General features: G+C 37.0%; 1 protein-coding gene across 1 annotated transcript; it reads right to left on the reverse strand.

Annotated features, from left to right (window-relative positions):
* Positions 1–2,116: 2,116 nt before the first annotated feature.
* Positions 2,117–24,406, reverse strand: LOC120171919. The gene is made up of 20 exons (XM_039179526.1): positions 24,286–24,406; positions 24,088–24,102; positions 23,833–23,882; positions 23,361–23,438; positions 23,140–23,224; positions 22,967–23,049; positions 20,946–21,003; positions 20,470–20,582; positions 20,064–20,119; positions 19,740–19,836; positions 19,164–19,199; positions 6,529–6,665; positions 6,282–6,352; positions 6,114–6,167; positions 4,870–5,012; positions 4,155–4,268; positions 3,442–3,672; positions 3,239–3,298; positions 2,654–2,909; positions 2,117–2,257 (listed from the first exon to the last, which is right to left on the reverse strand). Coding segments are annotated over exons 1-20 (1,860 nt in total). The 3' UTR covers positions 2,117–2,255.
* Between the last annotated feature and the right edge of the window lie 717 nt (positions 24,407–25,123).

Genomic DNA, 25,123 nt, shown 5'->3' on the forward strand with positions numbered 1-25,123 from the left:
TACTAGCCCGTTGGTTCTTAATCAAATTTTTTGTTGCTACCCGACTAAATGACTTTGAATTTGAAATCGAAGTTTTTCAAGAAATTGGCTTTGCAATGAAGAAAAACTTTTAAAATATTTTAAGGAGATTCCCCCCATTTTTACTTGTGCCGCCGCTTTAAACCCAACGTTAAATGTTGGTGGGGTTGAAACTAATTGAATAAATTGCGTTTGCTTTTAATCTAACCGATGATGAACCCAACTTTGTCCAAACAAAATAAATTATTTTAACAAATTTTTCGAGACATGTTTGCAATTTATTTAACTAAATACGGATCAAGTAGTGTAATACACGATCAAATGAAATGAATGCGGAATCATCTAGTAGACGTCCAAGTAACATAAATTTGAATCTTTTTAACACTCTTGTAAATTCCCAATCCAAACGATCACGTACTACCACCCTAAGTAGCGAGTTGGGAATTACATGTCATGCGATTTTCTATCAAAAATGACATTTGAAGAGTTTGAAAGTTTGGATATTTTGGCTTGGTGGAAAGAAAAGGAAGCACATTTCCGATTCTAGCCGCCATGGCCCGTGATTTACTAACCATCCAAGCTTCTACGGTAGCTTCGGAATCCGCTTTTTCTGTTAGTGGCAGGGTTATATCGCAACAGATCAAGACTAAGTCCCGAGTCGGTAGAAGTATGCATTTGTTTAAAGGATTTTGGATAGAGCGCTCGTAAGCAACATATCACCACCCTAAGATGCAATTGATATTTAAGTATTTCAATTATGTTGAGTTAATTAAGTATTTCAATTAAGTATTTGAATTTATCGAACTTGAGGTTTGATGCTTTCTCTTTGATTCTCTCTTGATTCTAGTTGCTTGATGTTTCTTGTCTTGATCAATGGCTTCTAAGCTTGCTTAAATACACCTTGAATCACTTCTGAACGTTAGTGATAATTAATGAAGATAATATAGCCGTTTAAGTGTGAAAATTTAATAAAATGCTTAGAGCGTGGGGGAATCGGTACCCTCTCATAGGGAATCGGTTTCCTCTCATAGGAATCGGTTCCCTAAGTGTAAAATTCAATTCGACCGTTGAATAGGGGAATCGGTACCCCCTATGGGGGAATCGATTCCCTCCGAGGAGCATTCTGGAAATCTCGGAGCCCATTCAGTGAGGAATCGGTACCCTCTTGGGGGGAATCGATTCCTATGAGCAATCTGGAATATTAAAATCGGTTTTTTTAACCGGTTTTTAAAAAAAACCGGTTTTAAAACCGAACCGGTTACCGGTTAGGATATCCGGCCCCAAACCGGTTAGAAACCAAACCGGTTATTTTATAAACCGGTTTTTTTTCTATGGGAAAAAACCGGATCGGATAAAAACCGATCCGGATCGGATTGAAATCCGACAAATGTGCACATCTAATTGTGACGATACTTTTTTCCAGAATGAATGTCCAACGAAGAAACGCATAAAGTGTCGATACATTTAAAATTGTATTGATCCCGAAAACATCAAAACCGATAATTATAATATAATAGGTAAATTTGCAATGTTACCGGTATAAATATGCAAATTTAGTTAGAAAATAGGTCAATATAAACACTACTTATTATATTATATAAGCGCTACCTAATATATTATTGTACTTGATAATATTTCCGGTTAAATACCTATTTTATTATATAAACGTTACCTATTACATTATATAAGCGATACCTAATATGTTATTGTACTTGATAATATTTCCGGTTAAATGATATAAAATAACCGATCACTTGTTTAACCAGTCACGCCGTTTTTTAACTGGGCAGAGTAAAACTTCCCAAATAATTATCTTTCAAACAAGCATAAGTCAAGTTTTCAAAAGTCAACTTACGTGAAACATAGGAACCCTAATTTACTCTCTCATCACTATAAAAAACCCAAAAACAGTTTTAAGGTGCAATGGCTACCAGTGGGAGAAGGCCATCAATGCATGGACATTTAATGGCTACAAGTGGGAGAAGGCCATCAATGCATGGACATTTGACCAAGTAGAACACTATATTGGTATATGTCGGCTCAACAACCTCAATTATTGATGGCTGTTCTATTGCATGTTTTTGACCTGCACTATTTCTGAAGCTACTTAGTCCGAGTCCGAGTCTGACAATGGCATCTGGTATGAATTTCTTGGTTCTAAATCAGTAATTGAAGCAGGTAGATTGCGTTTTGGTACATTTCTTTCCCGGAGGCGTCTCTCTCCTGGTCTCGATTTATCCTGGAAAGCAGATGTAGAAGATATAGTTACTAAAAAAGGCAAAACATACAACGAACTTAAATATCTTCCTATTCTCTTTGCTAAACAATCATGTTCTTGGATCAATAAAGCAGAACTAATCAGCAAAAATTTAATGAAGACCTTATGAAAATGAAATGTAGACTCAGTAATCAATACAATGTTTTTTTTTTTAAATCGGTTTAGTTGATGCTTCGGCCTACGATGCTCAAAATATATGGGAAAAAGAAAACTTGAAATTTGAGTATATCCGAATCGGATAGATGTGTATTCGACTGGGTAACATATATGACAAGTCATTATTATGGATTCCATTTAGGGGCACAAAATAGCCACATTACTTACTGTAAAAGAGATGCATTCTTAAATATCACCTACATTGTTCTCTGCTTGGCCTGGTTGACTTAACCATACGATTCTGTTGATTCTTCATCAACCAAATGGAACCATAGGACATCAAGGATCCCAAAAGTAATGCCGGACCAATCCTCGGATCACCTAGATAATCATATCTGTGGATTATAATGCGTTGGATTTTTTGCTTAGCTCCCATGCTTTTGGAAAGTATTCCTTGTGGAGCCCTTGACCAGAAAGGCTCTTCATCCTCAGGAACTAGCTCTGGTGTTTTTACCCTCTGCAACAGAATTAATATTAGTGCTCGAGTGGCAACTTTAAAGTTTCAAAGGAGATTGATAACACAATCGTATGCTGGAAAAGCAAATTGTCTCTCTCTAAAACATTTTACGAACAGATATGTTATGGGAAATGTAACTTGCTTAATATTTCTGAACGTTGATTACTAAAATAATGTAAAGAAAAGGTTACCTATAGGGTAGACTTTGCCCAAAACCATAAGTTCTACTAGGAAACGGCAATAAGAGTTGAAATAGAAACGAAACAAATGATATGCACAAATATAAGCCTTCTTTCTGAAATTTCTCAAAGAAACAATATGGTGCTTGCATAGAATGGGAGTTTCCTGGAGTCGCCATCTTTAATTATATTTGATATCCACTGGATGATCTGTGCAAATGTGGCAAACAACATTGAACAATTAGGAAATAGCTATATATTGGCTTTGGTAGGGTTCGAATATCTCTGATCTCTTACAACTGAAACATGAAAGCATCTGACACCATAGATTAACATGAGATAAATGATTATACCTGGGAAACTTCAGCTGAACCATTGAAAGTTACAGAAAGCCGTGCAGCAGGATCAACTTCTTGTTGGTGGAATTCCCATATGCTTTTTGCTTTATTCTGAACCTTAAAAGTATCTTCAGTAGCATTCCTTTCGTAGCGGATAATGAATAACCGGGGGACATCAGTTGGAACTCTCCTTGGTCCACATGTTTCAATACTACTTTCAGTATTAAGGTAGAAAAAACAGTAGTTCTGGATATCACAAACAAATTAGAGGTTAGAAATACATAAAAATGAGAATAACAGTGCACAAATAATTAACGCTTTGGTGAAAAATGTTGATGTGGACATTCTAAGATTTAATGATTAACTATCATTGTATGAGAGCGCACATGGCCAACCAGTTGAACTTTTGAAATCTGGCATCCATTTTCAAGTTAAGAATTAATTCCAGAAAAATAAAGTGATGGTTTAAGCTTGTATCAATTGCAAACCCCAATGGGCTTGCCCATGTAAATTTGGGAGTGATAGGAGTGACAATGTCAGTTGGATAACCCACCATCTAAAGTTTCAGCTTTTCAGGGCTTGCTTTCAAATTTTGATACAATTAACTGTATTTGAACCCAGGCTTGGGTCAGCCATCATAAGGATCGCCATCTAAATTTAGAACTTATTATAAGCCCTTTTCAGTTCTCAGGGATTCTTTTCTGAAAATAATAATAATAGAGACGCACATTTTGCATTTCCCCATCAAGCCAGCTTAATGTCAATCGCTTGCTTTTTAGAGCAACGGAAGCTGCATTCAACTTGCTAGATTTTGATAATGTTTCTTGGACCCTGCGCATGGTCTATAATCTAAATTAGTTCAACCCCGCTTCCTAAAATCAAAGAGGAGCTGGTTATCATATTGTTCTCATCTGAAATGCTAAATACGATCATATATCATTTTATTACATTGAAAATAGATACATATGAATATGTAGCACATGAAGGTCTATAATCTAAATTAGTTAACCCCACTTACTAACATCAAAGAGGAGCTGGCCATCATATTGTTATCCTCAGAAATGCTAAATTACATATCATTGTATGACACTGAAAATAGATACACATGCATATGTAGCACATGAATGCAGACATAATTCATTGGATATTGTCCTCTATTCAATTTTCTGTCTCTCCAAGCAGGCTGTTTGGAGACCTAACAAATACTTTTACAATCATTTAAGATTTATTATTCCCTTCTTTCATGTTAGTGTAAGATTTTTTTAATTAAGAATAATACAACCTAACAATAACCCAGAGTCTCACTTGAATATATAGAATAAATGAAGGGCAAACGTATAAATTAAATACAGAGAAAACTCAATTCTACAAAGTTGGAACTGTAATAAAGAAGTTGAAAAAATGCAGATGAAGATGATGCAACACGAGTGAAAAGAAGCTTACTTCTCGCATGCTATCAAGGTCTGGACTCAGTCTTCCAGCAAAGATAGCACAATACCAGGTCAAAGTATCATGTCCAGCACGAGAATAGCCACGAGCATTACACCCTAGTCCCTCTGAAGTCAAACTCCTTAATTGACGAAGCTCTGAAATAAGAAATGAAAATTATATAAAACCCTTAAGAGGGGACGGGGAAGAATTAAAATATAGATAAATAGAATCTTTGAAAGTACTACTAAGACTAAGATCAGTCTCCTTTTTCTGAATTTCATACCAAGTAAACTGGTGTGAATTTCACACCAGAAGAAATTCAATAATCAGCCAGGTTCATTTGTTTTCCTTACCAATTAGACACTAACTTCAGTAATATAATAATCCATGCTAAGCAAGAAAAAACTCCTACATTTCATTACATGCTTAGAATTATACTGAACATGAGTTCCTAGATGATATCTATCTGAAACGTTTGATCTGCCAAGTAATAGCAGAAAACAGCCATTTATATTCTGATTTTACCATCATAGTTCAAAGGAATAATGGTCTTGACAGAACATATTTAAGTAATTAAACCAAGAAGTCCTTTCATCCATTTAGGACCCATTTATTTCCTAAAATGTAGAACTACATGCAATTTTATAACCTGCTGCAAAGTAAGTTTCTATACAAACAATTGCTCAAATTTATGTAACTGTGCAATCTACTACTCGGCTATCCATTTAGCACTTTAAATGGACCCGTTAATTTCCTAACATGTAGAACTACATGCAATTTTATAACCTGCTGCAAAGTAAGTTTCTATATAAATTACTGCTCAAATTTGTGTAACTGTGCAATCCATTACTCGGCTATCCACCGTGGACCAGTTAACACCATTGTGCAATCTAAAACTACTGGCTTGTGGTCCTTAGATAATGCATATAGGATAATATGCTTGGATATTGTAAAAACTAAATATTATAACAAATAGAAAATAGATTTGGGAATGCCTTCACTACTCCGCTGACTGCGAATTTCAATACCATGCACAGATAATGGTCTCGAGTTCTTGCCATTAAGATTAAAAGAAATTTCTAATATACCATTCAGAATATTCATATTACTTATATAAGCGGAGTCAGTTTCATATTTTTTATTGAGAAATAAATGCATGCATGTTGTTATGAAAAAAATTATTTTTGAATTCTTCAAAATGTTTGCTTTCATATCAAAATACACGTCTCAATAATATAAGTAATGCTCAAGTATACCTTGTTGTTTGTTCTCTTCCAAGACATCCAAAAACCATGAATCATTCATTGATCCTGCAAAGAGAACTCATAGCTCAGCTTCATGCATGATTAAGAGAAATTAAATTGAACTTCTACTGGCATCAAAAACTGATAAGAAATAGAACAAACGTGCATGCATTAACATACCATGATACACAAGAGGTTTTATACCTGGATCTTTCAAGAACACGACTGCAGGGGCAGACTCCACTCCAAACCTGTTATTAGTTTATAAAAATCTGTCAAGAGATATTCTATCATAGAAAATGACAGAAGACTAACACTACATATTGCATTAAAAAAATACACAACCAAAGATATAGTTAACTGTATACAGGCTTCATCTCTAATTTATATACAAATCAAGTGCAAAAGAGAAACCAAAACTACATACGCGGTCCACCAAACAGAAAGTTCCTCTTCACTCCATAGGACACAAGCAAAAGTAGCATAGTTCCAATAATCCTTTGCAGCTTGACGAATTATCGGAGTTGCACGCTCCCCTTTTTTTGAGAATAAAATTACTTTTACCTACAAGTCAGAAGCATGTAACAATCAATTGTCACAAAGGAATACATGCAAATGGAAGGCAAATTTACAAAACGGAAGCATTCAAAATTCGAAATGTTTGGATGTTGATAACATTTATAATAAAAAGGGGGGAAATAATACGAGTGACATTGTCAATATCTTACGTTACACGTCATGGGCATCAGCTGTGAAATATACATAACACATGACTAGTAACATATATCAACAATTATAGCATAGAATCTATGCTATGCTAATAGACTTCCAAACAAGGCTCTCAGAAAAGTAATGAAATGGTATCCCAATCAATGTTACCGGATCACCAAAAACTTAGAAAGCCTTCAAATAAAAGCTAAAACATAATGGAAGAATACATAATACAAAAAGGAACAACTCTTACACCTAGAATTTTCTTATAGAAACTTGCGTATATTTGTCTATTCAAGACACCATAATAGTCAATATGCAAGTACTCTAGCATTGCTTCACTACATACATGATTACCAGGTTCCTTCTAGTTCTTATAGAATATATCAAATCCAAGTACGAACTAGGATATTTATCTTTCCTTTTTGTTTGAAAATTTTCTTTCTACCTGATAATAAAGGTGTAAGATTAATATTATATAGAGAAGAAATACAATAGGAATTACATAGATTAGTTTTTCAACAAAAAGTATTGAATGGAAAAACCTTACACATACAGACACAAACCACTAGAACAATTTGTGAACAGATTTAGGAAGAAGAAAAAGTCTTATTTCTTCTCATAGAAGTACACCCTTTTAACATGGCAGAAAAAGAATAAAAAGGAAATAATCTCTAATAATTAACCTATCCCTAAAAATTAGTAATTAGATTATGGCTAATATTTACAAGGAAATTCCTAGAACTAAGATAGAGAATCTCCTTAATTTAAGGATTTCCAACACTCCCCCCTCAAGCTGGAGTGTAGATGTCAATCGAACCTAGCTTGCCCATAATTTCTTCGAACCTTTTTCTGCTCAAGCTCTTGGTTAACACATCTGCTACTTGTTGAGTAGGTAAATATGAAACACAAACTTCCCCTTTGTTAATTTTCTCCGCAATAAAGTGGCGATCGATTTCCACATGCTTGGTGCGATCATGGTGTATAGGGTTGTGAGCTATACTAACTGCTGCTTGGTTGTCACAGTTCAGTATTATAGGTGTTGTATAGGATAATTTTAGTTCTCCCATTAGTCGTTGTAACCACATTCCTTTACATATACCTTGGGACAGAGCTCGATACTCAACTTCAGCACTGCTGCGTGCCACAACCGACTGCTTTTTACTCCTCCATGTCACGAGATTACCCCAAACATAGCTGCAGTACCACTTGTGGAGCGCCTGTCATTAACAACACCTGCCCAGTCTGCATCAGTGTAGACTTCTATACTTCGATTTACATTTTTCTTGAAATACAACCCCTTACCAGGAGTCCCTTTTAAGTATCTCAATATCTTGTACGCAGCTTCCAAATGTTTCTCCCTAGGAGCATGCATAAATTGACTAATAACACTTACTCCAAACGCTATGTCTGGATGAGTGTGAGAAAGATAGATAAGTTTTCCCACTAACCGTTGATATCTCCCCCTGTCTACCTCTTCTTCATCCTTATCAGTTCCTAATTTAAGGTTGGGTTCCATGGGAGCTCGGCTGGTTTGCAACCTAGCAGTCCGACTTCAGAAAGTAGATCAAGAACATACTTTCTTTGAGAGATTGAAATGCCTGCCTTTGACCTTGCTATCTCCATTCCAAGAAAATATCGAAGATTCCCCAAGTCTTTAAGTTTCAACTCAAGACTTAAGAATTCTTTGTCTTTCAATTTCAATAGAATAATCTCCTGTCAATATTATGTCATCTACGTATACAATGAGAATACAACACTTCCCATTAGCCGAGTGTTTGTAGAATAAGGTGTGATTAGCTTGACCTTGAATATAATGTCTACTCGTCATGGCTTTGGCAAAACGATTAAACCAAGCCCTAGGGGATTGCTTTAGTCCATACAAAGACTTCTTCAACTTGCAAACTTGACGCTTGCTTCTTTCGAATCCGGGCGGAAAATCCATGTAGATTTTTTCGTTTAATTCTCCATTGAGAAAAACATTCTTTACATCCAATTGGATCAAAGGCCAATCTAAGTTGACATCAATTGAGAAGAGCACTCGAATAGTATTTAGTTTGGCCATTGATGCAAATGTTTCCTCGTAGTCCAACCCATATGTTTGAGTGAAACCCTTGGCCACAAGTCTAGCCTTGTATCGATCAATGCTCCCATCTGGTTTAAATTTCGTAGTGAAAATCCACTTACAACCCAAGATATTCTTTCCAGTAGGTAGTTTAGATATTTCCCACGTTCCATTGTCTTCAAGAGCCTTTATTTCTTCCAACACAGCTTGCTTCCATTTGGTTAACTTAAGAGTCTCTTCTATGTTCTTTGGAGTTTCTACATAGTTAATATTAGAAATAAAGGCATTGTAGGATTTAGACAAGTTCCCATAGGATACAAACCGAGAAATGGGATGTTGAGTGCAACTTCTAGTCCCCTTTCTTACTGCAATTGGAAGATAGATGGAAGGCAAAGGAGGTGAGACTTCTTCCTCAAGAAAGTCCTCGGGTAAAGATGGCATTGGCACTGTTGTTTCAGTCTTTGGCAGCTGATGTTTCCGAGTGTATACACGAAGCTGCTGAGTTTTTTCTTGATATTTTTCAGGAAGAGAGGGTTGTTTTTCTTCATTAGTATGGTTAATCACCCTTGTTTCTTGTTGCTGCACAATGGAGTCGAGTAAAACAGGGTCCAAATCTGAAATTACAGTGGCTTTAGGAATTTCAGCAATGGCTGTAGGATTTTCAACAGTGGTTATAGGATTTTCAACAGGTTTTGTAGTGGTGGTAGGAGTGATAGGGTCTTGAGGTATAATGAGAAGGTTGTTCAAGGTCTCATCTTCATTAAATATCTCCCCCTGAAGATGAGAGGCTGAAAAATATGGCTCGTTTTCGAAGAAAGTAACATCAAGGGACACAAACATCCGGTGTAGGGTTGGAGAATAACACTTGTACCCTTTTTGTGTAGGTGAGTATCCAAGAAAGACACAAGTGTGGGCTCTAGGATCAAGTTTAGATCGGTTAGGTTGATGATTGTGAACAAATGCTTTGTAACTGAAAATTTTGGTTGGGAGATTAGGAACACAAAAATAAGGGAAATTTTTTTTGAAGAGTATGTAAAGGTGTTTGAAAGTTTAATACCTTTGATAGGAGTTGGTTTATAAGATAAAAAGCAGTGAGAACAGCTTCTCCCCATAAATACTTCGGTACACCCATAGTAAACATAAGAGCACGAGCCACAGCTACAAGGTATCTGTTTTTCCTCTCGAAAACTCCGTTTATTGAGGGCTGTCAGGACAAGAACTTTGATGTATGATCTCATAAAGATAAGGGCTTAGGATAGAATTAAAGTACTCTCTCCCATTATCAGTTCTAAGGGTGTGAATTTTGGAATTGAACTGAGTTCGAATCATTGAATGAAAACTTTGGAAGACTCTAGAGACTTCGGTTTTTTCTTTGAGGAGATAGACCTAACAAACTCTAGTGTGGTAATCAATGAATGTTATGAACCACCTAGCCTCTGTGACATTTTTTATTCGACTGGCTCTCCATAGATCACTGTGGATTAAAAAGGAAAGGTTGAGATTGAACATAAGGTTTCAAAGGATAAGAGACACGAGTATGTTTAGACAGTTGGCAAACTTCACAATTCAAGGAACTTATTTTCTTATTTAGAAATAGTAGAGGAAACAATTTCTTCAAGTACATAAAATTAGGGTGTCCTAGTCTACGGTACCATAGATGATAGATTCTTCTTTCGATGTAGATAAGGCCATCCCTTCTTGTGAACTGTTTTTATTCTAAATATATAAGCCATCATCAACTTTAGCAGTGTCAATCATCTTCCTCGATTCCTGTTCCTGAACCACACAACCGAAAGCAAAAAATTCAATAAGTAATTTTTCATCCTTGGTAAGCTTGCTAATTGAGAGTAAATTACACGAAAGATTTGGAACATATAAAACTTTATCAATGGAAAAATTTTCAGTAAGTCTGATTATTCCAATTCTAGCCACCGGCAAGTAAGATCCATCAGCTATACGAATCCGGGAGTGATCATGACAAGGTAAATGTGTGAAACAAACTTAGATTACCTGTCATGTGGTTGGATGCACCCGAATCTAGTATCCAGATGGGTTCATTTGTAGTATTTGAGGCAGTACCTTGAATAGCTAGTGAGCCACTGGCTGTAGGTGTCCCGAGGAGTTTATGAAGAGCCTCAAGTTGAGTTTTGGTTAGCCGAACATCCTGGGCATCTTTTTCAGTAGTAGATATCATTGTTGCCTTGTTTTTTTTTGTTTTTTTCGGGATAACCATGGAATTTAAAACATTTCTCCTTGGTATATCCAACCCGGTTACAGTGGCTACACCATGGCCTATTTGAACCGGAATCAATTCCAACCTTGTACCTTTGAGACTGTGGGCCTTTCGAAATAAGGGCAGTGTTCTCGAAAGGACGATGACCAGCTGTGGTCAAAGGTTTTAGTTCTCTTGTGTCTCCCAACATAATAAGTCGCCGTTTCTCTTCCCTCCTTACTTCAACAAATGCTTCTTCAATGGTTGGTAGTGTGGTTCTGCCTAGTATTCGTCCTCGGACCTCATCAAGATCACAATTTAGTCCTGCTAGGAACTCATAGAGATGCTCTTTGTTAATATGATCCATGAACTTAGTGTGTTCCGAGCCCTCACCCCAATCAGCTTCATAATACATATTCAACTCCTACTATAAGATCTTTAGGTTGTTGTAATATTGAGTGACTTCAAGTGCTCCTTGCCGAATATCTTTCAACTTTAATTTGATCTCGAGTACTTGGGAAGCATTTCCAAGATCCGAGTAATTCTCCTTAACTGCATCTCACATTTGTTTGGCAGTTTTGAAAAAAAAAGGTAAGTTCGACTTATATTAACTTCCATCGAATTTATAAGCCAATGTCGATGCTGGTCGTGGAATGTCTCCATTGATGTACCCAATTTTTCCTCGGCCACGAAGAACCATAAGGACAGATTGTGACCATTGCAGGAAATTTTCTATTTAATCGATGATTTGTGATTGTAAGAGAGTTAAGATCAGTTTGAGGGATTCTTTGGTTGTTATTTTGAGTAATTTGTGAGATCTCAGTCTCAAAGAGGGTTTCATTGATATCACCCATGAGAGAAGGAAAAAGAATTGTTTAGGAAGAGATATGAGAGACAAATGAGTAGAATCGAATGAATCCTATGGCTCTGATACCATGAACAGATTTAAGAAGAAGAAAAAATCTTATTTATTCTCATAGGAGTACACCCTTTTAACATAGTAGAAAAATAATAAAAAGGAAATAATCTCTAATAATTAGCCTATCCCTAAAAATTAGTAATTAGATTATGACTAATATTTACAAGGAAATTCTTATAACTAAGGTAGAAAATCTTCTTAATTTAAGGATTTCCAGCAATTTGAATAAGAAAATATGAACCACAAAAATTCTCCAAGATTTTTAGGTCCTCTATGAGGATAAAACTGCAATTTGCAAATGATCTTTCTAAAATACTGAAACCCAAACTACTTTGATATGCACCAAATAACAAACTACGAAAGCAATAAATTGTTAAAAGTCACAAAACACAAGCTATATTTAAATACTAGTGTACCAAAATGATGAGTGAGCGTGTGAGATCTCGGGGGGTAGTGCTTCTTCAGACAAAGGTAGATCTTTTCCTGGAGGAGTCTCTTGGGTTGCCTTCGTGGATAACCTTAGCAGGTATGTGAACAGAAGGGAGTTATGGGATCGTTTTAATCGTTATGGTAAAGTGATTAAGGTGTTCATTCCTTTCGTTAATAGGAGACCAAATTATAAGTATTGCACGTTTGCCTTTGTGCACTTTGCAAGTAGAGAGGATCTGCTCCTTGCAAAGGGTAAGATAAATAATGTTTTGATTGATGGGAGGAAAATTTCGGTTTCGATTGCGAGATTCCAGAGGAAGAATAGTTTGAGGAGTTCGGTGCGTAGTAGCATGGCGGGGGCCAGGAGTGTACGAGCAGAGGAGCTTGGGGGAAGAAGCTTGAAGTCCCGGGTTAACGATGGAGGGAAGATGCCGGTGAATAAGTTTTATGATGGAAGGTCGTATAAGGATACGGTTGTGGGAGTTAAGAAGGGTGAGGGCATGAAGGTGAGTAGTTATGGAGTTATCAGGGGAGTCAACAGTTTTGGAGTCTCTAGGGAGGGGAAGGATCCTTTGGATGTGTTCATTCCTAAGGAGGAAAGTTCGTGGTTGAGAGCGTCTTTGACTGGAATTTGTAAGGAGTCCTTTGAAGTTGATTTTGTGCAGAGGGCTCTCATTACTAAAGGTATCAATGCTAAGGTGGCTCGTTGGGGTCATGCTAATAATGCGTGCTTAGTAGTTTTCCGATCGGTCGAGGAGAAAGTAGCAACGGTGGAAGAGAAATGGGAGGCTCTATCATTCTGGTTTGATAGGTTGGAACCTGTCTTGGACGTGAATAATGTCCCTTTGATGTATTGTACGGTTTCTTTGATAGGTGTCCCTTTAAACTGCTGGTCAGTTGATTTTTTCACTAGTTTAGCTTCTAGTTGGGGCGCTCTAGTGAAGATTTAGGAGCAATCTGTTCTGAGAGATCGGATTGCAGAGCGGCTCGCTTGATGGTAAGGGTGGCAAGTCCGTTTGATATACCTCCTCAAGTCTTTGTTAATACGTTCGGTAGGTCATTTACTTTTAAAATTAAGGTGGAAGGAGGTGAAGATTTTTTCCCGGTGTTAGACGAGGTGGTTGAAGAAGTCGGCACCGTGGATCCTTGGGCGGAGAATTCACAGGAGTGGGGCCAAGGGGCTGAAGTAGAGGGGCAGGATGGGTTATTGGGTTGTCAGAAGATGTCAGGCTCTCAGGTCAGAGTGGAAGCATGGGTTCGGGATTCTCTATGTGGGGTCGGCACGCGTGGCGAGGGGTGTGTCAAGGAGACAGAAGTTGGTGATTGTAGTGGGACTATTAATTTATGTTTGGTGGAGACTGCATCAAGTGGAGATCCAGGTCAGCAGGAAGTGTTGGGGGAATTTCTTGATGGAAGAGAAATGGGAGTGAGTAAGGGAGTTGTCTCTTTGGGGACTGGAAATTGTGACCAAATTAATGGGTTAAATTTTAATTTGGGGTCGATGGAATCTAGTGGGCCCTCAAATGGTTTTTCTAGTATTAAAAATGTTGGTAATAAGTTGGTTTTAGTAATTGATTCGGGGGATGATATTCAGAATGTTTGTCGGATGAAGGAGGGGGTTGCTTTTCAGAAGTCAGACTCGATGGTTGCAGCTCTAGAAGATGGTTCAGAGAAGGAAGGTTCTCGTGGTTCTCTTTTGAGTTCGAGTGTCAGAGAGCTAGATGGGAATCAAGGTGCGAAGTGCTCCATAATTCCTTTGGATGATAAATGCAAATCACGGGGAAAGGAGGGAATTAGTTTTAAGAACTCGGTCCAATTCCTGTCTCGTCCCTGGAATAATGCAAACCACAGGAAGTTAAGAATTGCTCCCACCAATTCCAGTAGTGTTGGCTCGGACGGTGAAGTTTCTATTACTTTTCTTGATAGATTATATAGGGTGGATAGGAGTTTTTGTAGGGATTCTTTGGATCATGATAGGAGTACTTCAGAACATTCACACCCTTCGGGTCATGCAAGATGTGAAGCAGCTGCTACCAGGGAGGTTTGTGACTTGTTGGGGATTTCCTTTAAAGAAGGGCAGGATGTTTTTGAAGACCAGATAATGAGGATGGAGTTGATAGGAGTTCCTCGGGATTCCTGAGTGCTGGTGACTGGTTGTTTTAGGTTGTTATCATTGTTATTTAAATGACTCATTTGAAAATGATCTCTTGGAATGTTAGGGGACTGGGAAAATCAGAAAAAGTACGAGCTGTTGCTAGATTAGTCACCAGAGTTAAACCTACCTTTCTGCTTTTGCAGGAAACTAAACTGAATAAGTTCCAGAATGGATTTTGGAGGAAATTGGGAGGTACTTGGTTGAAAGGAAAATGCTGTCAGCCAGCAGTTGGATCTGCAGGGGGCTTAATTTGTTTGTGGAATGATAATTTCTTTGAAGTCACTAGGGAATTTTATCATAATAGATTTATTGCTTTATCAAGGAAATTTAAGGCTAGTAATTTTGATTGTGTTATTATTAACGTATATGGTCCGGCAATAGAGGCTGATAAGGAGGTTTTCTTCAGGGAGCTGAGCAGTTTTGTGCATACTCTAGAATTGCCAGTGTGTGTACGGGGGATTTCAACGCTTACCTCGATCCAGAGGAGAAAATTGGGGTGGCTCAAAATTGGCATTCTTTGGATATTTTTAACGCTTTTGTACAAGGTTTTAATTTTGTGGATTTACCGTTAGTTGGAGGGAGGTTTACGTGGTGCAATAATAGGGAGTTTTCAACTTGGATAAGACTAGATCGATTTTTATTAACGGATAACTTCTTTTAGAATTTTCCGAAAGCAATTCAAAAGCTGTTACCTAAATCCCTATCCGATCATAATCCTTTGTTGCTTGAAGAAGGCTGTACAGAATGGGGTCCTAAACCTTTTCGGTTTTTCAACTATTTGTTAGAGGAAGATGGGTTTGATGGGGTGATTCGGAACTCGATTTTTAAACGGAGAATGGTCGACGGGTTTGCTTAGTATATTACAAGGAACGAAGAAAGCAATAAAAAACTGGCCAAACTCAAATCAGAAGGGGTTTTCGGAGGAGATTTCTGTTGTGGAAACAAGGATACATGAGTTGGAATTGAGGTCTCAAGGTGGTGGCATTTCTGCTTAGGACAAGGAGCAGCTTCTGCATTGGAGGAATGATTTGTGGAATTTGCACAGGAAAGAGGAAAGTATTTGGCTGCAGAAGTCAAGACAAAAGTGGATAACGAATGGGGATAGAAATACCAGATTCTTCCACTTATGTGCCTTGAATAGGAGCAGAGTAAATGCAATTGCGTCCTTGAAAGTGGTGGGTGTTGCGGTTACTGATCCGGATCAGATTAGAGCTGCTATTTCAGATTTTTTTAAGCACAGTTACAATGACAAGTCAACTCTGGAGGTGGACGAAATTAATCTGAACTTCGCCAAATTAACAGATGATCAAATGGAAGGTTTAGAGGCTGTTTTTTCGAAAGAGGAAGTGTGGGAGGCTATCTACTATTCGGACAGCGCGAAGGCACCTGGTCCGGATGGATTTACTATGGGATTTTTTAAAAAATTCTGGCCTCTAATGAAGGAGAATATTATGAAATTTGTTCAAGATTTCCACAAAGGTAGGCAATGGGAGAATGGGGATAATCATTCTTTCATTTCTCTAATCCCCAAAAAACTGAATCCAGAGGTAATTGAAGATTTTAGACCCATAAGTCTTGTTAGCAGCATTTATAAAATAATTTCTAAAGTGCTTTCGAAAAGGCTAGTTTCAGTTATTAATGACATTGTTAGCCCATCGCAATTTGCCTTCATTCCGGGAAGACAATTGCTTGATTGTGCTCTTTTGGCTAATGAAGGCATTGAGTATTGGAGGAAAAGGGGGAGATGTGGAGTAGTCTTCAAAGTTGATTTCCGAAGGGCATATGATTCAGTTGAATGGCCAATTTTACTGAGATTAATGAAGGTTATGGGGTTTGGGGATAAATGGATTTCTTGGATTGATCATTGCATTTCTACAGCCTCTATCTCGGTGTTAGTGAATGGATCTCCTACGAAGGAATTTCACATTTCTAAAGGGTTGAGACAAGGATGCAGTCTGTCCCCTCTTCTGTTCAATTTAGTTGGGGAACTTTTAAATCTAATGTTGATCAAGGCTGCAAATGTAGGCCTTTTCCAAGGGTTCAGAATCGGTAGGGATGGTAATTCCTTCCATTTGACCCATCTACAGTTTGCAGATGATCTAATTTTATTCTGCAGTGACCGATGCAGATCTTGAATATTAGGAGAGTTTTGAGGGTTTTCAGTGTTATGTCGGGGCTGCATTTAAATTTGTCAAAGAGCACTTTGTATGGCGTCAATGTAGGGGTTGATAGGATTATGGACTGAGCGAAGGAAGCGGGTTGTGGAGTGGGGTCTTTTCCGATGACGTACCTCGGTTTACCGATTGGTTCAAGTAGGAATTCTATAGGTTTGTGGGAACCGGTAATCCAACTTTTCATTAGAAGACTAGCAGGTTGGAAAGCTAATTCTTTATCGATGGCTGGTAGACTTGTGTTGGTTAAATATGTGTTGTCTTCTTTACCGATTTTTTTTCTCTCTATTTTCAAAATTCCAGTAAAGGTGACTCAGAAATTAAATTCGTTGATGGCTAACTTTCTTTGGGGAGAAAATCAATCTAAGAATCGAATTCACTGGGTGAATTGGAATTTGGTGTGTAAGCCTTTTGAAGAGGGAGGGTTGGGAATCCTTGATATTAGGTTGATGAATAGAGCCTTGCTTGGGAAATGGGTTTGGAAATTCGCAAATGAGAAAAACAGTCAGTGGAAAAAAATGATATGTTGTAAAAATAACGTTAGCAACTTATCTCTTGCATTATCACATGCCGCTTCACCTATAGATTCTTGGGTATGGAGGGGTATTTTGAATAATTATGTTAAAGATGATACAATGGGAGAGTGTTTGAGAACAAATTCCAAGATCCAATTGGGGAATGGTAGGTCGATTGCCTTCTGGACTGATGTTTGGGTGAATAATTTGACATTGAAAGCTCAATTTCCCAGGATTTTTGCTTTGTCGACGAATAAACGGGGGCTTGTAGCCGAGTTTGGTGGTTTTCATAATAATGTTTGGGTTTGGAATATTCTTTTAAGAAGAAACCTTTGTGATTGGGAATTGGAGCAGTGGATTACTCTTATGTCTTTGCTCGATAATATTGCGGTTTCCGGTTCTGTGGAAGATTTTCTTGCTTGGTCGGGGAATGGGGCTGGTTTGTTCTCAGTCAAGTCTTATAGACAGATGTTGTCGAGCAATTCTGAATGCAAGTTTGAGTGGAAGAAATGGGTGTGGACAGGTTTGGCTCCTCCTAGAGTCCAAACCTTTCTATGGCAGGTTTGCCATCGTAAATTGGCAGTCCGAGTGGAGTTGAGGAAAAGGGGAATCCCTTTGGATAATGTTCTTTGTCCGTTATGTGGTTATCTTGAGGAAACAGTAGAGCACCTATTCTTATTGTGTTCTGTTGCAAGAGAAATTTGGAATAAATTACTAAAGTTATGGGATATTTCTACTGCTTTGCCTCAAGATCCCATTTCCCTCCTCTGTTCTTGGGCAAACCTACGGCAGAATTCTATTATTTGGAGGTTTATCCCGGCTGTCGTCTTATGGTCAATTTGGAAGGCTAGAAACTTGGTGGTGTTTGACAACGGAAATTTGGACAACACAACTCTTTTTTTCTTCATTAGACTTAGGTTAGCTAAATGGTACCTTGCGAAATATCCTACAGCATGTTTGCAGACTGATCTGCTGGTAGGGGATCCATCGCGGGCTGATCAGTTTCCACAACCGTCTTGTTCAAAGAAGGTTATTGGTTGGTCACCTCCACCATCGGACATCTTTAAATTTAACATGGATGGGGCAGTTACAAGTGATGGGCTGAGAGGTGGAATTGGAGGTATTTTAAGAGATTCAAATAGCTCGACCTTAGCCACTTTCTCTACAGCAGTAGGGTCTACTCTTCCTATTCTGGCAGAACTTAAAGCTATTAAGGAGGGAATTGATTTTTTCTATTCATCGGGTTGGTGTAAGAAGGGAAGACTTATTATCGAAAGTGATTCAAAAAGTGCAGTGGATTGGATTAAGAACCTACAACCTGCCCCTACTTCCTTGCGGGATCTGGTACAGGAAATTGGGGCTCTTATTTATGCTTTGGACGTTGTTCTTAGATGGATTCCTAGGAGCTGTAATATGGAGGCTGATAAGTTAGCTAAGCAGGGGATTGGTTGATTGTCTGTAGATCTTTGTTTGTATGTTTTGTGCTTTCTTGGGCAAAGCACAAGCTTTGAGTCTGTAAGGGTGGTGGTAGTTTTGTAAGAGGTAAACCAATCAGGTTTCTAAATTGGTTTACCCTAAGTCAGTGGTGTTGGTTATGGTTGTTTTTGGGTGTCTTCTGATTTTCTGTTTTTGAAGGGGTGTTTTCCTGGATGTATCTTATGTAATTTCAGGTGTTGAATAAATTTCTAAGGCACTCTTTTCCTCCTTCCACTGATTAAGGAGCTTGGTTATAAACTCCTATAATCAAGAAGGGGTTTTTAATGAGGCCTACAATTCTTATAAAAAAAACAAAACACAAGCTATTAGAATAACAAGGAGAAGTTGGAAGGAAAAAAAATAGAGAACAATGAACAATTAAACCAGACAAAAGAAGGAAAAATCATACCATATGGGGACTGCTTTTTGCCAGAAACCTTGGCCCCTGTTATAATAAATAAAAAATTCATAGATTTTATCCAACAGTAAACAAAAAACAGTAGGAGACAAACAAGACAATGTCAAACAGAACTCAAAAGGTAAAATATAACATGAAATGCAAAAGCCTAAGTCACATCCAAACAGAGAAAAAAATAGTGGCACATGAAAATGACACAAAACAATGTGTTACTGATGTTATAACTATGAAGTAGAGTGTCTCAAACAAATAACAAAGACAAAAAACAATGTGTTACTGATGTTATGACTATGAAGTAGAGTGTCTCAAACAAACAACAAAGACAATAGACCATTCATCTGTATTCCACTAGAACATATTAAACAACCAAAAAGATGGAAATTGTTTTTTTTTCTTTCCTCATAGGAACTAATTTTGCCAGTGATATCAGAAAACATATTTAGTCAAGAACGCTTCAATGAAAATCAAATTTGAATAATGATTTAGAATTGTATTTACCAATATTTTAAAAAAACTATATTAAGAACAAAAAGACAGATGATGACTCAAAGAGATGATATACATTACCAATGATTCCTTTGTATAATAAAAGATGCGAGGCGAGTTAAGTATGGCCATTGCAAACCAATCTGTAACTGCATCAACAGAGAGTTCTCCCTCAAACCTGTACATTAGCATCAATAAAGATATCAACACAGCACAAAAAATGTAACAAGTAAAGAAGACATTCAAATGCAATAGCTGGAGAACAGTAAAATGCCCAATGTACACATAAAAAACCAATATATTTATTTTCTCTCTCTATATAAAAAACATTGTGTGCTTCATGTGTCTTGCATTTGTTTTATGAGTACTTATCTTTAAAAAAAATAAACCTCAAAAGCAACTTACCTGATAAGACAGTCTGAAGTTTTACACCCTGGTGGGAAAGCAACCACTGAAGGAAGGCTTGTGCATTATTAAGTTAAACAAAAGTTAGAAGTGATTGATCATGCTGAAGTTAAAAAATTCGAAAAAGCAAATAAAAAACGCATTTCTAGTGGCATAGCATCTAATTGGAAGGAGAAGATACGTACTACTGATATTAAAGCAACTGATAACTTAAATATAAATAAGTTCATAGTCTTCAAAACAGAAAATCGTGCAAAGTCTTTCCGGGGATTTCCCTTTATATTATAGAAATCATTTTAAAGATTTAATAGCATTTGGCCAAAAAGAAATAGAGTTCATAGCAAATACAGTGTCAGAGAGGGGAGCTATATCTTAGCTCGTCATATTTGTAAATAAAACACAACTAACCATTCTTGAAGAAAAACTGGCCCATTGGCTTTCTCTCAGCAAGGTAGGCTGCAATTTGAATCTCACCAAGTTCAACCATACCGATGTTCGCAACCCCATTCAACAAAGCAACTAAATATGAAGAGAAGGCATATATTCATTAACATATTAAAGAAACAACCATGATTTGGACAAAGATTTTAAACAATTCTACTACCTGAGAAAGCAACAACCAACACAAATCATACTATTGAATTCTAATTTTTATTCACTAAAATCTCCTTTTTTTACGACTATTTAGAGAAACAGAGAGATGAAAGATGAAATCAGAAGAATCATATTCTCTTAATAAGAGTTGAAAATAAATATATGTAATCATACTACAATCTACATATTTACCAAAGTGCATAGTTAACTAACAGCAGTAAAATCCACATTGTAATGAGCAAATAAATATTCTTCGCTACATCCAAGGCTTTCAGCAAAAGAACATACCGATTTTTTTCCAGAAGTTAGCAAATTGGGTGGAGCGATTGCTGCTAGATGAATACACCTAAATGCAAATATCATTAGAAGAAAAACACCGCAGATAATCCATGACAAAATTGATTAGGTAATAACAAGTAATAATAAATCTGAAGTCCATAATCCAAAAGCAAATAGAACACACACATTCACATGCATGAAGGCCAAATAACCAACTCTATGGTTTATGGCTGGTAATATGTCAAGGACATATTATTCCCCGAATGTGACACATACCATAGTAGACTATAGAGTAAGAAATCACTTTTCTACACTAAATCTCAACATAATGGACATATTGGATTAAGAAGGTTCTTTTCCCTTCCGAAGGGCTTATAACTATTTGAGCAAGTGTACATACAGAAACATAATGTACAGAACTTGTATGAACGAGGGGAGTACTGCTCATGTATTATCAAACCAGCTAGTGAATTTCACATACCTAGGTGCAAACCAAATCTCTAATGATGACACCTCAATGTATTAATGTTTTGTTTACAAAGTACCAGAAAAAAAGTGTTTAAATTTAATGAGCAAATAGTTTGCATGATCAACACTTTATCTAATGTCTTTCATGAAAATGCACAAAGCTTTCTCTTAGCTTGGGAAGATTTGGTGTCTTATTCAACTATTTGGACCTTTATTCCAGGTGTAGTTCTTTGGACAATTTGGAAATACAGGAATGCCATTGTCTTCGATGGGGGGATGTTAGACTAGGTTCAATTATTTTCACAGCAAGGTTTAGGCTAGCTTTTTGGTTTTTAGCTAAATTTAACAATGTATCCATCTCAAAAGATTCCCTCATTAGTGATCCCTCTCTTGGAGATGTTTGTTCGGCTTCCAAAAACCATATAGTAAATCAAATTTCTTGGTCCCCTCCCCCCAAGGGATGTGGATGCAACTGTCAGTGGTGATTGGAAGACAAGCGGACTAGGCGGGATCTTAAGAGATGAAGCTGGCTCGGTGCTAGGTTCTTTTCAAGAAGCTGTTGGTCCGGGTCTTCCTTCTTTAATGGAATTAAAGGCAATCAAGCAGGGTTTAATTTTCTTTGATTCTTCTCGGTGGTGCTACAAGAAACGTTTGATCGTTGAGAGTGATAGTAAGTCATCAGTGGAGTGGATTAGGAATTTGGATAAATGTCCAAGTTTGTATGTTACTATTGCTAAGGAAATTGTTGATAGGTTAAGAGTATTTGAGGGTTTAATTCATTGGGTAGCTAGGCCAATAAATGTAGAAGCAGACGGTTTAGCAAAGTTTGGTATTGGCTAAGATTGGGAGTTTCTGATTGGGCTGTTTTTCATTTTGGTTTTCGGGTTTTCTTGTTGTAAGGGGGTGACCTTGGTTGTATTCACATACTATGTACTAGTCTTTTATAAATGAAATTTGAGGCATTCTTTTCATCCTTCCGCTGATTATGAAACACCTTAGGGCATTTTAATAATCTTTTTTTTTGATAGGAGGCATTTTAATAATCATGAAAGAGGTTTTTAACGAGGCCTCCACTTCTTATCAAAAAAAAAAATTATCTAGGAATAAGAATTAGCTAAGAGCTTGAGTCAACCCAAATTAAACATGGTACTGAATGGAATTGGTATAAGTTGGACAGTTTCAAGGAGTTAGGTTGAAATCACCAATAAACAAAAAATCCAAAACATTAAGCTGTTGGATTGCCAAGTGACCAATCCAACATTAGTAAGTCCCAGCTTAGCATCTCTCTCTCTCTCTTTTTCTCTGTGATGTTTGAGCTGCTGAATTTGAACTCTTAGTTTCCTCCATGAACAAGGAGATTGCTTAAACTAGCTTTTTGGATTTGAGCAGTAAGGTCTACCAGAGTATTGAGTATTTGACAACCTCAACAGTGATTTTTTATTATGAAAAACATCTTTGGAAAGTTTTAATATGAAAAGGAAAAGAAATTGTAGACATGGAACAGGGAAATCTGGTTAAAGTAGAAATAACATGCAAACATGTCAGTTGATGGTTGTATGTACCTGAAGTAACCATGGTTTGGAATCTTGAAACATAGATTGAAACTCCTTGGAAGTAATAACATTAAAAGCATAGTCTCCAGTATCTGCAGGAAGTACGCATTCATTGACCTCATGTTAACTTTTTAAGGCTTTACATGAATGGAAAAAATGGTAAAAATCCAAAATTTCAATACCAAAAGCATCAGCATTCAGTAATGGCAACTCTATGTTATAGAACTTTTCCCCTGCATATTGCTGACTGAGTTTCTCCAGAACATGCTGCAGCCCACAGAAGTAAAAGCCTTCAATTAAACAGCCAAAAACCCAACATAGAGCTCTCTCTCTCTCACACGCACACAGTTGTGACAAGGGGATAAAACTATAGACAGCAAGTAGTTTGCAGTAAAATACTTGCATCTTGCTCATTAATTCCAAACACATCATAATTCCTTTTCCATGTGGGATTTGTCAAAAGTTCATAAGCGTACCGAATCTGAAATGAGATAAGCACCATACTGATGGGATTAATATATGATTTGACCTGAGCATCTTCAAAAACAGCCTACCATGTTCATATAGCTAAGGCTAAATGTGAATTCATCTAATTTTATAAGAGCAACATCACACTACATACAATTGTTGCTTTCACTGCTTGTTTTCTACGTCCTAGAAAAAATTACTTAGAAGCAAATGGATGAAAGTAAAATCATAGTAATTGGATTTTTACTTCCAAAAGCAAAACTCAAGTAGTGAAGCAACAAAGAAAGTAGCTCAACCATTACAAGTCAAAATGCTAGGATCAGTAAATTTACTACCAAAAAAAAATTCAAATCTTTTTCCTTTTTGCAGAAGCTAAAGTTAAAAAAGATGAAGATTAACTAACCAACCTTGATAAATTCGGTGGCTGTAGGAACTTGGAACTTCCAGTCCTGAATTCCTGAAACAATCACGATTTATGACATGTAAACAAGAAATGCTAAAATCTGAAATAAATAAATAAATAAATTGAACAAAGTCCAGCAATTCGACATCTGTATAATGTTCGTATATTCTGTGATGGCATAATATTTTATGAATTTTAATACTATCATTTGAGACAATCAAAAGGCTAACTTCTTAAGAATAAAGAAAGGAAGATTTACCATTTGGATTCAAGATTCACGTACGCCTCTTGCACTTCTTCAATTGAACTATAGGTCTTTATTCCCAAAGCTACCACGCGTTAAATAAGAAAAGAACAGTATACTTCTAAAATTTTAAAAAAAATCCAGAAAGTACTTTCCTAAGTAAAATATATGGATAAAAATACGAATACATGTATACAAAGAGTTGGGACTCACCATCGTAACGAGAAGGTGGGAAGGCACGAGGGAGAAGAATGAGCTGATATAACATGGCGAGAGAGAAGAGAACCACAGGTACCGCATAGGTTTTGGCTTTCCCCACAAAATCACCGGCCATCGCTCGATTTCGCCGATGATGCCTCTGGTAAATTAAGATTTAGACTGAAGAGCCGATTACCGAGTAGTGAAGTTTTAAATATTCTTTTTAATCAAAGGAGAAGTATGTGACCCAAAGATCCCGTTTGGTTAAGGTATATTTATTTTCTGGGAGGAATATTGTTTTTCTGGATGAATGTACCGTGTTTGGATAGGTTGTATTACCAAGTGTAAGGAAAATATTAATACCAACAGGAATTTTTTTTATTACATTCTCGGGAATGTCTATCCTTCCTCTCCTTTTGGTATTTACTCATTCTTGTCCCCGTTGTCTAAAATAGTCTTCTCCCATATCCTTCGTTCTGTTGAAATCTTCTTTTTCTTCTTCGATTTAGCTTAGATATTTGCTTCTGGCATTCATATTTCAGTTTTTACATATTTCTTGGTTATGAAAGAACATAAAAAAAGAACTGTGCACCGTTTTTCCTTCACTTCTGTGCTTCTTGGTGTGAGGCTTCAAAACAAATGGACAAAGTCTTTTCCCATCTCTCCATTGATTTTCTCAACACTCACTTCCATAGGATTCCTCTTCAAATTTCCCCTTCAAAGCAAATGGACAAAGTCTTCGAGCTTCGTGATCGAGTTTTGGTTTTTGGTCGAAATTCCGTTATACCCATGGGAGTGTTCCGAAGAGGAACTCGTCGAGCTCTGTAAACCCTTTGGGAAGATCGTTAACACT

This window comes from Hibiscus syriacus, unplaced genomic scaffold, assembly GCF_006381635.1.
Source record: "Hibiscus syriacus cultivar Baekdansim isolate YM2019G1 unplaced genomic scaffold, ASM638163v2 tig00111837_pilon, whole genome shotgun sequence".
NCBI lineage: Eukaryota > Viridiplantae > Streptophyta > Magnoliopsida > Malvales > Malvaceae > Hibiscus > Hibiscus syriacus.

Excerpts from the sequence above, each read along its gene's own strand:
- LOC120171919 (XM_039179526.1), bottom strand. The coding sequence starts at position 24,406 with ATGGCCGGTGATTTTGTGGGGAAAGCCAAAACCTATGCGGTACCTGTG. Across the intron at positions 21,004-22,966 it reads CCAAACCATGGTTACTTCAG|GTGTATTCATCTAGCAGCAA; the intron begins GTACATACAACC and ends ATTTGCATTTAG. Across the intron at positions 4,269-4,869 it reads ACCTTGATAGCATGCGAGAA|ACCATGCGCAGGGTCCAAGA; the intron begins GTAAGCTTCTTT and ends TTTAGATTATAG.